Genomic DNA, 15,077 nt, shown 5'->3' with positions numbered 1-15,077 from the left:
TGTCCCATCTTCCAGCTGAGGTCATGGCTGGAGTTTTGGCTGCTTCTTCATCCCTCTGCTCCCAGGGGCTTCCATCTGCCCTTCCCAGCCTCTGCGCTGATGCTAAGGATGTGCCCAAGTTCAACCTCAGGTGTGTTTATTTAGATCTGGTTCATTTTCTTATTTTCGGCAAAAACACAGAAACCAGCTGCTGAAACAAACTTAATTCCCATTTATTAGAAAAACTCCAGTAATCCAAACCCTCATCCCTCTGCAGCAAAATAGAAGAAAACAGCCCTGTCCCCTTGGCCATCCCCTTGTTCAGCTGCAGACAGGGTTTTCATACCAGAGAGACTTTAATTGTCTCCTGCGATGGCAGACTGCCCGCCTCTGCACCCTGTGCCTTCGTGCATGCAGGGCTGTACGTCGTACAGGCGATACAGTAAAAACAGGTATCCTTATGGCCCATAAAGTGGGTCTGGGCTGTACCAAAACAAAATTCCCCAGGTCATCACACTGTGACCCTGCACCAGAGAGTAAAGGTCTGCTGGTTGGATAAGTTTACTCAGTTTTATAGGAAGAAAGAAATAGTAGTAATAAAACATCTTACAGAGTGTTGTAAAGAGATCTTTAAAGTTCTAGATTAACTATGCCAGGAAAATTACTGAGCAAGGCACTGATTTCCATATCCACACACACCACACGCCCCCCCCCCATTATTGCTTAATTGCATATTCAGAAAAAATGGGATTTACAGTAACAGACTCTCTTTTGGGAACATCAGAGGGAGGGTGGAAATAGGGTGGCAGGGGGCTCCTTCTCGTTTCATTAGATTGACATGTTTGTACCAGAACCGAAAGCGGTACCGCTGTTGAAACCTAATCCAAAATTAGAGAACACCAGCCTGAACCAGCAAGGTTTGTCGCCCCACGCCTTTGGGGAGGGAAGAGCTGTGTATGGGTCCAGAAGCGTGTCAGGCGGGACAGCACAAAGCCTTACAGAGCCCCCCACGAGCACAGGGATTTGCTCTTTCCCAGACTATCTGGGACGGGCTCTGGGCATCCCCATGCAGGGGGTGTGGGCAGGCAGAGGGACCTGCTGTCTCTGGCAGAGCAGGAGGGGGAGACCCCAGTGCCCCCTGTGACATTGCCACATGGGTGGCACTTGGCTTAAAAAGAAGAGAAGAAAAATGTGAACAGCAGCAGTGTTTAAATGCAGATTTAAAAACCAGCTGATTTCCACACGCTTAACTAGTGTGGCTTGGTTTTAGTGTGTTAGGGTGTCTTTTCTGAAAACAGGCTGAATACAGCCTTATAGGATGTTAGGGAAGAGTTGGTCTGAGCCTTAAAATGCAGAGAAGCCAAGGGGGAATGGAAGCTTTGCTTAGGGGACCCGGGAAGAAAGGGCCACATTTGCAATGCAGGGCACGTAACCGATTTGCAGGCAAAATGTCTTTTGCCAAAATGATTTGTAAAATCTGCCCAAATCATCCCCCCAGTCTTCATGGTTACACATGGAGGGAAGAAGGTGTCCCTCTCCCGGGGGGCTGGAGGCAGAGCGGGAGGCGACAGGGTGCTGACACTTGCCATCTCCGTATGAATTTCCCCAAAACTGGGGCTGGGAGGGCATGTGGCTGAATTTCTCCAAAACCCGTGGGGCTGTTACTTAAGCCAGGGGGAGGCAAGGTTGGGCAAGATGCACATCTGGTAGCGCAACTGCAACTTCCCAGCAAGAGCAAACACTGCTAATGTTTTCCCAAGCGGAGTCCAATGTATAAACTAGAATATACAGCGAATTGGTGAACATAAACGGCGGGCGGGCAACTGCACGAATCTGCAATGGTGTAGTGGTACGGGGACAGGAGAGCACCCTGCGACTTTGTAAGGTGAAAAGAGCTGGGATGCTGGTGGAAACGGGGGGGGAATAATTCCATTTAAATACCCGAGTATGGTTTAATTAATGCCCGCGGCGTGGCTAGGGGCTGCTGCGGGGGGGGTGGGGGGTGGGGGGGAGAGAAGGAGAAACAAGGGGGAAAGGGAAAAAGGGAAAAGCAGAAAGGCGTGTAAAACCCGGAGGACGTTTGGTCTGTGTCCCCGTCTGCCGGGGCGGGGTGGGAGCCGGGCCGAGGCGGGCCGGTCCCGCGTGGGGCGGTGCGGGCGGCTCCCGCCCCGTCCTGCTCCCGTCCCGTTCTGTCCGGTCCCTGTCCCCATCCCCGTCCCCGTCCGTGGCCGCGCCGGTGCCGCGCTCCCGCAGGTGGGTGCTGCCGCTTGGCGGGCGCGGGGTCCCACGCGTGTCCGGGGGCTGCGGCCGTGCGGAGGGGGTCCGGGGCGGGGCCTCTCCCCCCCCCCGCCCCCAGTACGGCTGGCAGGAACCACTGTTAATCTAGCCGATATTCTCCGCATCAAATGGCAACCCAAAGTGGCAGGGGTGGGGTGCGACGTGAGAAATAACTGACCAGATTGATGCTGCGTTGGGGCGATGCTGTCGCTGCGCACTGGGCAGCGGGTCTGGGGGAGCAGCATCTCCGGAACTGACCCCGCACCTTTGCACTTTGTTTTTCAGGGTGTCCCGAGGAGCGCTGGGCGGCCGCTCACAGAGCCCAGCCATGCCACCCCCCGCTAATGCGGGGCGAGCCCCCGGCCCGCCGGACGGCGGCTGGGGCTGGGTGGTGGTCTTCGGCGCTTTCGTTTCTATCGGCTTCGCGTACGCCTTCCCCAAAGGCATAGCCATCTTCTACAAAGAAATCCAGGATTTCTTTGGCACGTCCTATAGCGAGATCGCGTGGGTCTCTTCCATCATGTTGGCCACGACGTACGGTGCAGGTGAGTAAACCTGCACCAGCCCCTGTGGTGCAGGTGTTGTAAAAGCAGAAATAAGACAGAAATCTCTGCTTTGGGCCAGCGTACAGGGAAAGCAGCAGCGTCCATCTGCACGGGCACTGTCAACAGCTTTATTTTCTGAGCATGTTTCCAATGTTGTTTAGGGAAACAAGTCATATGTGCAGCCTGAAGGGGCAGTTTTTCAGAGGTAAAATGGTGTTGGTTGGGGTTTTCAAACAGCCCTGGTGCCTTTGGAATTTGTCACTGGGTTCAGCGGGTACAGGCATTTTTTGACCCCTCTGGGTGCCTGTGGGGGACTCCAAATGCCTTTGAAAACATGGTCTGTGACCAGTTTGGTGCTGACATCCCCTTTATTTCTAGCTGGGTTTGCAGCATCTTTGCTGCTTTTCAAAACAGGGCTCATTTTACTAATACAGGCGAGGTGTTACGCAGAAGCCTTTATAAAGGGGTGCAGTATCCCCTGTGCACTAGAGGCTGAGCTGCTCAGTGCGTCCCATTGCTGCATCTCCTTCCCCAGCCACGCTGCCAGCCGCGGGCAGAGTTCTCTGACACCACAAACAAAACATGGCCTTGGCCCTGTCACACAGCACCACTGTTCCCCCAAAGGCGGGCAGCACCAGCTCTGCTCCCTGTATCCAAGTGGTGAGGGGACGGGCGAGCGGTTTCAAAGAGACACTGGCATCCTCCCATCTTGCTTGGACACAAGTTGGTAACTTTGCACCCAAGAGGCTGTGAAGTGCCAGTGTGGGCCGGACCTGGCGTGTTGTTGATGGCAGCGGCGGTGGTCCCCTACCCAGAAATCAGGAAATTAACTATGAAAGCTTTCTGTGGGCATCAGTGAAAAAGCCCTGAGAACAGACTGGTGTGAAATAGCTTCACCTGGGTTTCAGCCAAGGGTGAGCGTGGAGTAGAGCATTAAATGAAGTAGCTGCTTGTTTATTGTGGCAGCTTATAATTACAGCAATGAAATTGCCAGAGTCAATCATTCTTATCAGTGCAAAGCAGTGCATATAACTTTGCACTTTTTTTATGATTTTGATACTACTTTCATGACTCAATAAAAAACTTGGGCTGGCTGATTAAATCTGCAGTGGGAGGCAGACAGGAACCATGCTCTGTAATTGCAGGAAACTTCATCAATATTTATCCTGGCTATTAAAGCAATTCTGAAAATATTATTTGTTTTTAAAAAGGGATTTTTTTTTTAGTAATGCACTGTAGTGATTTTTGGAGCACACAGTTAGTAATGAAAGTAAAGATGCTTTGTAAAGGTTTGTAAAGTGGAAGTGATGCTTGAATCAGAGCCTATTGTAATCCACTCTATTGTAACCCACTGCAAAGGCTTGGTCCCACGGAGAGTAGCTCTGCGAGGGCTGAGTTCCTGTTTGAGAACCTACAAATGGAGCACTTCAAGGGCAAAACCCAAGCAGTGATTTAGAAAGAGAAATCCTTCACTTAAGCCAGTGCCATTGTCCCAGGCCACCCCCTTGCCCTCCGTGATGGGATGCGGAGCCCGGGCCCTGGAGAGTGTTGAGGCTTTGGGATAGATTTCCACTGGGGCTTGTTATTAAATGCAGAGGTAAGCACTTTTTCCTCAGCCCCCGGAATATAAATAAGCAGTCTGCAGTGAAAAGGAAACAGTCGGGCTGTGTACAGGCTGAACAGGAGCAAGTGGGTTGCTGTGGGGGAGGGAAACACTGCCATGGGGATGCTACTTAAATGCTGTTTTAAAGGGCTGGGGAAAATTACGTGGAATGTCTCTGAAGCAGTCAGGTGGGAAAAAAAATAAAAGTAGGCAGCCCATGCCTTTGGTGTGTTCAGTTGCCTACAGAGGACTGTCTAGGAAGCTGCATGGTTTGGAAGTCAAAGAGAGAGGGCTAATATTTGGTACCAAAAGTATGCAAATGAGTGGAGGCTGCTGTAAATGTTGTGGTCTGGTACTAAAATTAGGACATCACTTTTTGGGAAGGCTGTGCTTGAGGTTTTAATAGAGGTGAGTGTGCTTAATATGTCCCCGGCTCTCACTGATGGCTGGGTCCCTAACATGTTTCCCTCTGTCTTCCCAGTAGCTCAGGGCTCGTACAGTGCAAGTCTTCTTCCTGGGGAAATGCTGCTTCTTCCTTTGCACTCAGTCGTGGCTAGATGTTAGCTGGGGCTCAAGGCACCATGATGATGATCTTATGATTTCAACCACCATCATCCACAGTGAAACAGTGGGAAACCCTGCTCTGCCATGAGGTGGGAGGAGACCTTGATGGTTCAAAACCGTGTCCCTTCTGCAGACTGCAATGTGCTGAAGCGATATCCCATGGTCTGTCCCATAATGCTGCAATAAATGCGCCAAAGTAGTTGCCTGTAGGTTGGCGGCTCCCTGGCTGCCTCTGTGGGTTGTTGCCAGCTCCACTTTGTCTTCCAATAAAATCATGTTCCCCCACCCTCTGGTACGGAAGAGATGCTTTGTACTTGACTATGACCGAGTAAGGAACATGCTCTATAGATTAACCCCGCACCTGGCAGTGCCTGAAGTTGCTTGCAGGGGTGTAGTTGGGGTGCTTGAGCCTCTTGGGGTGCAGGTCATGGCTGATGAGCTGGCTCTGGAGCGGGTAGAATGCTGCTCTGATCACCTCTGCCTTCTCCTGCCTGCAGACTTTCCAACCCACCTTCATCTCTTTCTCTCCAAGAGTTCAATCCAGTGCCATGTGCTCTGTACCTGGGATGTTGTAGTGGACTTTTATCCCAATTAACTGTCTCCTGCCTTTTTGCAAGGAGCTTTGACTTTACCCTCCCTTATGCTATTTTACAGTAATATGGGAGATGATACAACTGGGCACTGTTAGACTCAATTGCAGGTGATTGTACCTTTGTACCTTCCCACTTGCCGTGCAGTTGCTCAGAGTTATGTCCATTTAATAGTCCTCCCCTCCTCTGCTCTGCCTTTGAATACGATTTGTGCTTGTTTGATCATCCCTCTCTCTGCAGTGATCCAGGCTGAGATGCCAAGTCACTCAGTGGCTGCAGACAGGGCTGCGGTGGGAGTTTGCAGAACACGGAGCAAATGAAACATATGTGCCCAAGAGCGTATTTAATGTATCTAATTTGATTGACTGGGCATTTAACGCCAGAGTGGGTTTGACTTATGAACGACTTCATTGATTTGGAAATTCTCATTAAAGGAATGGGGCACTGGTTCATGTGAGCTGCCAAAGTCTTGCTCTGCTGCGGTGCCTGATAGAGCTGTTAGGATGCCTGCGCAGCAAAGTTTGATTTACTTTGCTGAAAAACTAGGAAATAGTTTAACACTGGATTTTTGCTAATCTTTTCTGAAAAAAACCCCAAAATTCTAAAAATGCCAAAGGAAGCTTTCAACATAGCCCTGAGTAACTAGTAGAGTTACTAAACCAGGTAATTATTGCCGTGGCTTGTCCATTCCTTCCCTTCCTCTCCCAACTCAGTGGTGAGGCAGAACAGTCACAGCCTGCGTGGAGGTGAAGGGGTGGGTGGGTTACAACCACGCAGGAGCTGTGCTGGGTGCACTAAGCATCTCCTACGTGAGGCATCAGGCCCTGCATCCTGGGAGGCCGGAGGGGCCAAGTGGTGCATTTGCTGGTGTCGTGTGGGAGCTTCACAGCCACGAAAGGAAAGCCCCAGACTTGCCTCACCTCCACCCCTGCCCCAGCAGCAGTAAATGGTCATGATTTGGAAGGTGGCCATGTAGATAAAGAGCTTTCCTCAAGAATGCACAGGCTCTGCTGTTTGCTCAGTTGGCTTCAGGGAAAGGCTGTAGTGTTGCTGTCCCCTCCCTGGTGTTCAGCCACATCTCTGGGCTGTGCTATGGCTCTTGGAGCCAGCACTCAGGGCAGCGAGGCTGGCATCTGAGCACAGGGATGTCCCCCACGAGGACTGACCCGGCCACCCTGCTTGGCTCCCTCTGTCCCTGGGAGCTCAGGGCAGCCGTGCCGCCCGGCACCTTGGCAGGGTCTGATGCTCTCACTGACAACAGCTTTTGTTTGCAAACATCCTCGGGAGACAGTCCCTTGTTTCCTTGGCATGCTCATTGATGTGGGGACTTGTTTTTAGGCTGTGCTGCTTACTGTGTAACAGAGCTTATGTTTGCATTTTGTAAATAATGCAAATGAAGTGTATTTTCTGAAAACGGTCACATGAACTAACCCCAATCTCCACTGGAGTAGCTCTGTTGACTTTGACAGCATGGATGCAGATTTACAGTGACCACCTGAGGCTTTGGCTTGTAGCACCAGAGCAGTGCCAGTTTTTCAAACTAAGGCTGAAAAACCAGCAGCCGAGACTGTGTCTGCCCTTCACTTTTTGCTTAATTCCCCTAGGAAGCTGTTTTATACCAGCCAAGGCTCTGACAATAAATATTGCTGAAGTTTTAATGTGTCTTATCCCCCATTTTCTTAATCTGAACTAGGTTGCAGAAAACAATTCTGTCACTGTAATACAAGTAGTAAAACAGATTAGCATGCAGTAAAGTGGATAGGACTTTATGATAGGGTACTTGTAGTTCTCGCTAGCGTTCGTGTTCAGCCATTCCACGTTTCCACTTGTGGAGGGCAAACCGAGAGGTTGGTGAGTGAGGAACACAAGGGAATGTTGCTTTTCTCTGACCAAACCCTGCAGGGTGAAACCCTGTCAATTTGATAAAGAAGGATTTCTGTTTCGTAATGTTTCTACATTTTTTTTCTGGTCATGGGCGAAGAGCTCATTCCATATCCCAAATGAGAAAAGTGTTATGGAGCAGAGTCTTTGCTGGTTGTAAAGAAGAGGAACCAGGATCTGTCCATAAGGGACAAGGGGAGATGCCACCATCCTTCCCTGAAGGTTTCTTCAGCCGCAGCTCAGCTCCCAGATATCAGGCTCTGCGGGTGACAAGGACACACCAACATTGTCAAAATGTGGAGCCTTGCAGGGCACCCGTCGTGCTGCTGCATGTCCTTGGCAGGGATTCCTTTTGCAAATTGCCTCCTTGGACTTCGCTATGCTAACACAAGGCCAAGGCTCCCAAGGTCTTGCTTCGTGGGCAGGGATGGGTTTTGTTCAAGGAGACAATCTTAAATAATATAATTGCAAAAACGAAAGTCTTTGGCCTGCCCACCTCCTGACCTGGGCCATGTGCCTGCATCGTGATCACAATACCAAACGGAGCTGCCCTTTTCCTACTTTTAAGGGTGACACATTTCAAGCTAGGCCACAGATGAGTCCCCAGAGATAACTGTTACCCAGGGAAAGCAAGAGGCAATTAAGCTCCCAGGAAAGAAAAGATAAGCAATATTAATTTGCTAGTAATTCAGTTGCCCTATTCAGCATTGGAGGAAGCAGCCAAACATTCTAAAAATAAAAAACAGTGATGCTACTAATTTAATAGCAGCAATGTTCTTGTAGCTGTTATGGTCTCCTCTAGGGCTGCAAGAGGGTTAAGGATCGTGGGAAGAAGTAATGTCTTTTATTATAGCCAACTGTTGGAGTTTGCACAACGAGCCGGCTTTCTGGTATGTGTGCCAGAATAGGGAGAATAATTTAATACCTAGGACAGTATCTGCATTTTCAGGTTTTTTTTTTAATGGTGACTGTGTGGCCAAAATGCTCCTTTCATCATTGTAATGGAAGAACAGAAGTCATCCGAGTGAAACTCAGAGACCGGATCCTGACACAGAGTCATTTCAGCTTGAATAGCTGGGTCTAGAGCAGGAGACATCTGACTTTTTCTTCCCTCATTTTGAAGAATCTCGCTCTTTCTTTTGCAATTGCTGTGCAGCTAAGCCCTGTGCATGCTTTTACACAGTTTGTAGATGCAAATACGTGCTGCTTCTGTTGCCCCTTAATACATAAAAAGCCAAATTGTATTAGGACCATATGATGGTTTTTTTCAGTATGTAGTGCAGTGGAGTCTTGGTCTCAGTCTCGCATACGCTGCTGTAATATTCCCCCCAAAATCCCCAGGGCGCTGTTCTTACAGAGGAAAATTTCTGTAAAATTAAGGAATCACCTTCTTTCTGTTTTGCAAAGCCAGGAGCAGAGAGCCACCTTTTGCAATCACAAGACTAATGAGACCATTTCTGAAGTTAAAGCCTTATCCTGAAGCCAGCCAGTGTTTATTACTCCTATTATTTATTATTTTCTAATTGGATGAAATGTCTGATGGTTTAGTTCTGGAGATGCTCCACAACTGAGTCTTTTCTCCAAAGAAACTTTCTCCTAGAGCTTGTAACTGCTTAATAGAGCATCTGCTAAAGCAGCAAGGAAGAGACTGGGAAGTTGAAAGTCGACCATTGACCTTGAACATTTAATCCAAAATTTTATAGCTGTATTTTATTACACTGCTAGCATGATAAATTGCAGTGACAGGTTTAGAAAGCACCTTACAACATGCAGTGGCGTAAAGCTATATTAATAATGAGTTTGATTCTGCAGTTTTTAACTTAATCAAAACTGCCAATGTTCTCTTCTGGTCTAGTCCAAACTTCATCAAAACATTCTCTGGCTCCAGAAGACCTCATCCAGGGCTCTCCACCCATCCCGAGTGCTTGGAAATAGTTGTGAAGTCCCACAGCACTAGAAGGGGGAAATGAGGCACAGGAAGGGAGGTGTGGGTTATTTTGAAGGACGAGCAGCAAGTGGGTAACAGAGTCCAGGCCAGGCCTCAGGAGTTGCAAGCTCTCTGCAAGCCGGTTTTGGCTCAGACATTGCCTGATGGACCCCACCCACCAGGGCAAGATGTGCCCTGACTGATGGAGTCACCTGCTAAAAGCTCGGTGATGGGGCTGCCTGGCAAAATTGTGCATTACCCAGCATTTTGCGATAGATTTTCTGTGTGTGGAGTCCCAAATGGCTGGTCTGGGGAAGAGAGCTGTTTGCATGAGAGCAGGCTGCCTGTGTGCAGCATCCTACAGGGCTGTTGTCTGGTTTAAGAAATAATCTCTGCGGGGTGTGTCATTTTGCAGCTACTGAGCTCACCTACTGTTGCTACTGTTTTCATCCCCTTCTGATGAGAAATAAGCTGCCGCAGCATGTGCTGGGGCTTCTTCTTGTTCTTTAAGGAACCCAGAGCCCCAGGCCTGCAAGTTCCCACATGAGTGGGTTCACTCCTAAAAAGCAAAGGGGCTATCCTTGTGCATTATGCTTAGGTGGTTGCACTATGGGCTTCCCATCATTTTCTATAACTTGGGCTTAGCAGAGAACTAAAAGGGTCAGTACCTAGACACAGTTTGCATTCGGAGACACTCAGCCCATGCCGATGCAGGGCAGCTCTGCTGTGCACAGCTGGCTGTGTGCTGGTCGTTCCAGAAGCCCAGCACCTGCGTCCTCTGGGTCCTGTGTTGTGCCTGGCCACCCTGTGGGATGCTTCAGTTGTCTGTGGGTGTCTGAGACGACTGGAGCACCTCCTCATCAGCCCTTAGTGCTGAGTGAGGGTTACAAGAGAGGAGAGGGAGCGGATGGGAGGACAGGCGATATTTGCAGTAATGTACCATGTGTCAGCTCTCTGTACTTATGTGCTTACAGCATTGGTTCAAGAAAAAGTCTCAAGTAGGGCTTTTGCTAGGATTTCCCTAGGTATGTGCTTTTCCACCTGGGTATTTTATGTAGGCTGAAACAAAAGGAATATCCACTATCCGCAGCGGGTATCCAGCATCCTGCCATCGTGGCCCAAGCCCATTCGGGTTCTCCCCATGTACCTGCGTCTCAGCTGCCCAGTGCTGGGCATCATCCTTTTGCTTGTTGTCACCACCTCTTGGAGTTCCACCAAGAGTCAGTCAGCCTCCCCGTGTCATTGCAACAAGATGTCTTCCCACGCTGGGGCAATCCCCGAGGTAGCAGCACCATTACGATCATGGATTTTGTTAAGAAAGCCAAGTGAGGAATGATTTGATTTCTGTAATGGATGGCGCTGCAGATTCATATACCTCTCCTGACTCTCGGAGAGCACTCAAGCCCTGCAAGGTCACCACGTACGTTCTTATATTTTTTATTTTTTTAAATAGCCCTGTTCTACTTAAGAGCGATAATAGCACTATAGGTTTAGGTGAAATATTTCTGTGTTCGTGGTCTTGGTCACAAAGCTTTATCATTTTGCCCTTCATTGGAGCTAGCAAGGTCACCAAGCAGCAGTAATAGAGATGTGATAGACTTAAGAAAAACTGAGATTAATAAGAACTAGGAAGAAGAAAGCGAAGAGTTTTGGTTGGGGGGTTGTTAATGCTTCTCAGACAAGTGTTAAGCCCAAGCGTAAGTTAGAATCCACTCTCCCACGTGAAGTTCAAGCATGTGAAAGTTTCTTCTCCCGGTCAGTACAGCCTGGATTTTGTGTGCTGCTGTAGGAAGAAACGTGAGAGCTTTGATGCCAGCCTGTCACACAGCATTGCTGCTTTTCTGCCCCTGGATGGCTCTCCAGTGCAACTGGTCTCCAGGAGGTGGACAAAGCCCATTGGGGAGCATGGCCAGGTAGGGGCCAATTTGCTCGTACAGCAGTGTGTTAAGACTGGTAACCAAGGGCTGCTGATCTCAGGGAGTAGGTGTTTCAGCTGCATAGGGAACTCGTGTTCTGCAGCTGGGCTCCAAATGACGGAAAGGATAAAAGTCTGCAGTCCTGCCAAAGCAAAAGGTTAGCTAAAAAAATCATGGGAAAGAAATTCAAAAAATGTGAAGTCGTGACCTTCTGAAGGTCAGTGGCTGTGATCTGCTGTATGGGTGAGATCCAAACCAGCAGCCCGGGGAAACCACTGAGTGCAGGCAGCTGCGTGCTTGGCACCTGCGACGCCGTCCCCTTGCAGAGTGGTTACTTAATTGCCTAAATACGAAGTGACACAAAGGACCTTGGCTCCAGCCCCAGTTTTGGAGCTGTTGGCCTGTGGCTTCTCCGTGCGCCGCAGGAGCAGCCTGTGTCAGCTGTGTAATCTGGAAATTGAAATGCCGAAGCACTGATCAGATAAGATTGCTGGATAAGGAAGAGGACGCTTTGTCTTTCTGAAATGTGGGCCTCGTCTGCTCTGTTTTTCTTCTTTTTTAACGTCAGGATGCTGCTATGAAAAATGCATGTATTTCTGATGGGAGGTCAGGGTCCCTGGCTTCCCAAGGATGTACCTGGTGGATACAGGGGAGGAAGGGATGCCCTGGCTTCGTTTCTGCACCAGATCATCACACCCACTGCCTTCTCAGCTGGGTACGGTGCCAACCCTGCCCAGGAGACCCCACACCACAGAGCCTGGGCCAACCAGTTTGTTGACCAAGTAATGTGTCCAGGCAGTCTCTCCCACTGTTGGCTTATGCATCTCACAGGGATTGTGCTGAAACTGCAGCCATTGCCCCCTTTAATGTACAGACCATTTTCCTCACCTACGACAGAGAGAGAGAGAGAGAGAGAGAGGCAGCTTCTGGGACTGGTTAGCTGTTGGAGCGGCTGTTGGTATGCTGGACTTCAGCCTCCTTGTTTGACAGTGATTATGTGCAGTGCAAAGTAACACTAACAGAAGGTGTCAGGGCAGTTTAGGGGTGGACAGGTCTTTGGAAGATGCCCTCTGGGGTCGGCAGAGGGCTATTTGATACCATGGCTGTCACCTGGGGTGACTGGTCGCTGCTGCCTGTCTGCCAGCACCGGCATGCATGGCCGTTCTCTCTCCAGCAGCACTGCCAGAGGAAGAACCAGTTGTTTGTGGGCTCCTCAACCATTGCAGCTGGTGAGCAGCAGTTCTCCAAACTCTGCTGACAAGCACTTAAAAGCATGAGCCACGCGGGTCCTGGACCTTGGACTTCTAGCAAGGCAAAAGACTGAAAGGCTGCAGCTTTTAACCCTCTCACCCCTTTCCCCCGCCTTTGCAACGTGCCCTGTGTTTTCTCAGGCCACCTCCCTTCTGGGCCATGCATTGTTACCGGGTGCTGATTGCTGATGCTGATCCCCTCCTCCTCGGGAGGTTGGTGGATTCTGGCAGCGTGTTAATAATGTGGGGGCACTTGCTTTCATTTGCGGGGTAATGAGGAGGTTGCTCTGTTACAACGGGCTGGTACTCTGGTGGATAAATTATGAGGCCAAAGGCAGTGTTGTTATTCCACTGAGGGAATGAGATTATTACTGAGGAAATTACAGGCCTGCTCCTGTCATTGTTTTACTACTAGTGTAATAATAGATTTTGTTTTATTAGTATAAATGATTTCCCCCCCTTTCCTCCTGGCTGAGTATGCTCTGCTCCTTCTTACATCCCCAGTGACTCCACATAGTCAATGCCAGTCATGTCATGCTGAGTTCCTTAGTGTTATCCGTGATTTCAAAGCAGTTTGGAAAATATTAACTACCTGGGCAGTTCTTTTGGTGCTGACCAATGTCCCTGTACAGTATCAGCTCTTTAGAGCCACTTGTCACTGCAGGGAAGTGGGAAAAGCTGAGTTGCATGTTGCAGTCCCAGCAATGGGGGCACCGGCGGTCCCAAATCTGCCAGCACTGGGGTCCATGCAGTGGACTATTTTAAAGTGTTGCTATCTTGTCATCTGCATGGTCATCAGATGGTCTTACCAGCAGACATCTGATGTTTGCAATGGCTCTGTGCCACTTTACACTGTCAGAAGGCCAGTCTTGTGAAACCTGGAAAAAACCCCATGTTGCATTGAGGCCTCTGGGTCACGGGGTCTGTCTTTCAGGGTCTCAGCTCTTAGCTGCTTCTCTGAGAGCCCTGCACGGAAATACTTCAGCACAAAATCATCCAAGCCAGGTTCCACTGAAAAGGGGGAAAACTGTTTCTGTTAGTATTAGGTTAAGTTAAAAAAGTGACAAAGCAGACTTTACAAATAAGTGATACATATATATGGTCAGAGGTAGGGAGAGAAGAATGTTTTAAGCTTTGTTAAAAATACATTGGTGTTTTGCACCAACACTGGAAGTTTTGCAGCTCATGAAAAATTCATAAGGCTTGTTGAGGAAAACAGAAAGGCAATTCAGGTGTCTATTTTTTGAGCACTGTCATACTTGCAGGAGTTTAAGCCAGTCTGGATTGATATTTCTTGTTAAATGCCAACTCTGCGTTATAATCCTGTCTGGATCATAGTTCAGCGGCTCAAAAAGAATAAATGACAAGGTGGCCTGGCTTTGTGGAGGAGAAGAGAGGAGAAAGCAGGGTATTTTGCATTTTCTTTATGGTTTTACAATCTCCACTTCAGGGTCCTTTTCACTTCTGCAAACAGAAACCTCAAGGTGAAAAGTAATTGGACAAGCTAACAAATGAGTTAGGGCTTGCTTTTTTTCCCACCGGCAAGTTCCTGTGTTTTGCTTGCCACCAAGATCAGCTTCTTTGACATGGCCGTTCATGTACCAGCTAAGAATGAATGGAAATCTGCCACATGTATGAGAAAAGAGAGGCTTTTTACAGGACAGGCACTAAACCAGCATGATTTATATGGGCTGAGGATAGTGCTTTACATCACATCAGACTTCCAGGAGTGCCATGATCCCAGCAGCATCTTTTGGGGATATTTGGTGCACACTGTTGCTCTCTAGGCTGCGGAGTTTTACTGCAGGCAGAACCCCCTTTATATGCACCCTGCTCTGCAAGGGCGTGGGGTATAAAAGGAGGCATTTCTGAGCAGGCTTTCCTTGCTCTTACCCAGCGGGTGATGGTAGCTCCACTGGAAAGCATGTCCCCCAGCAGTGCCCTGCGAGCCAGGGGAGGTGCAGAGCCACAGGCACAGCTCTGAGCAAAGCCAGCAGAAGGATGAGGCTCAGCATCCCCCTGTGCCCTCCGCTGTCTATGTCATCTCCTTGCGATGGAGGATGAATGACCATTGCGGCTGGAAGTTCATCGGTAGGGAGGAAGCCACTTGCTGGGTTGTGGAAGGGGCTGCCTTGATTCCTAAGGCTGGGTGGGTGGAAATGCCATCCCTTCCCGCAGCAAACCACCAGCCCTCCCGTGTTGTCAGCCTCATCCTTGTAATGAATTGGGGTACAAGGCGGGGATTAAATCTTACTTCCACTTTCCACATTAGAAGTTGCGATGCTGCCATGGTGGTGGGGTTGTGGGGACAGCCCTGGCTGGGTGAAACTAGCCCTGGCTGCTCTGGACCCTGAGAAGCCATGCATCAGGGACACGCTCAGCAGCTGAGATGGCTTTTGCTCCTCGCCATGACTTTTCAGGGACTCAGACAGCATTTGGGTGGCTGCTTCTGCTAGGTCAAGCCAGGTGAATGGCAACTTTCGTAGAGCTTTGCCAGCTGTTTCTCTTGCCCTGTCCTCCTCACCTGACTCTGTAAATTAAGAGG

At 49.3% G+C, this 15,077-nt stretch overlaps 1 protein-coding gene across 4 annotated transcripts in view; it reads left to right on the top strand.

Annotated features, from left to right (window-relative positions):
* The first annotated feature begins 1,676 nt into the window (after window positions 1-1,676).
* LOC142058489 (monocarboxylate transporter 2-like) overlaps window positions 1,677-15,077 on the top strand; it is a 28,240-nt gene continuing 14,839 nt past the window's right edge. For 2 of the 4 annotated variants that reach the window (XM_075095713.1, XM_075095712.1), the window contains exons 1-2: window positions 1,677-1,864; window positions 2,542-2,801. In XM_075095713.1, coding sequence (XP_074951814.1) covers window positions 2,585-2,801 — 217 coding nt within the window. In that variant the 5' untranslated portion in view covers window positions 1,677-1,864; window positions 2,542-2,584. Of the gene's footprint in view, window positions 1,865-2,122; window positions 2,233-2,541; window positions 2,802-15,077 lie in introns of those variants that run through there. The other 2 variants (XM_075095716.1, XM_075095715.1) reach the window with 2 other exon arrangements.

The sequence above is a fragment of the Phalacrocorax aristotelis genome, chromosome 6 (genome assembly GCF_949628215.1).
Source record: "Phalacrocorax aristotelis chromosome 6, bGulAri2.1, whole genome shotgun sequence".
Lineage (NCBI taxonomy): Eukaryota > Metazoa > Chordata > Aves > Suliformes > Phalacrocoracidae > Phalacrocorax > Phalacrocorax aristotelis.
This window is presented reverse-complemented; position numbering and strand designations above follow the sequence as displayed.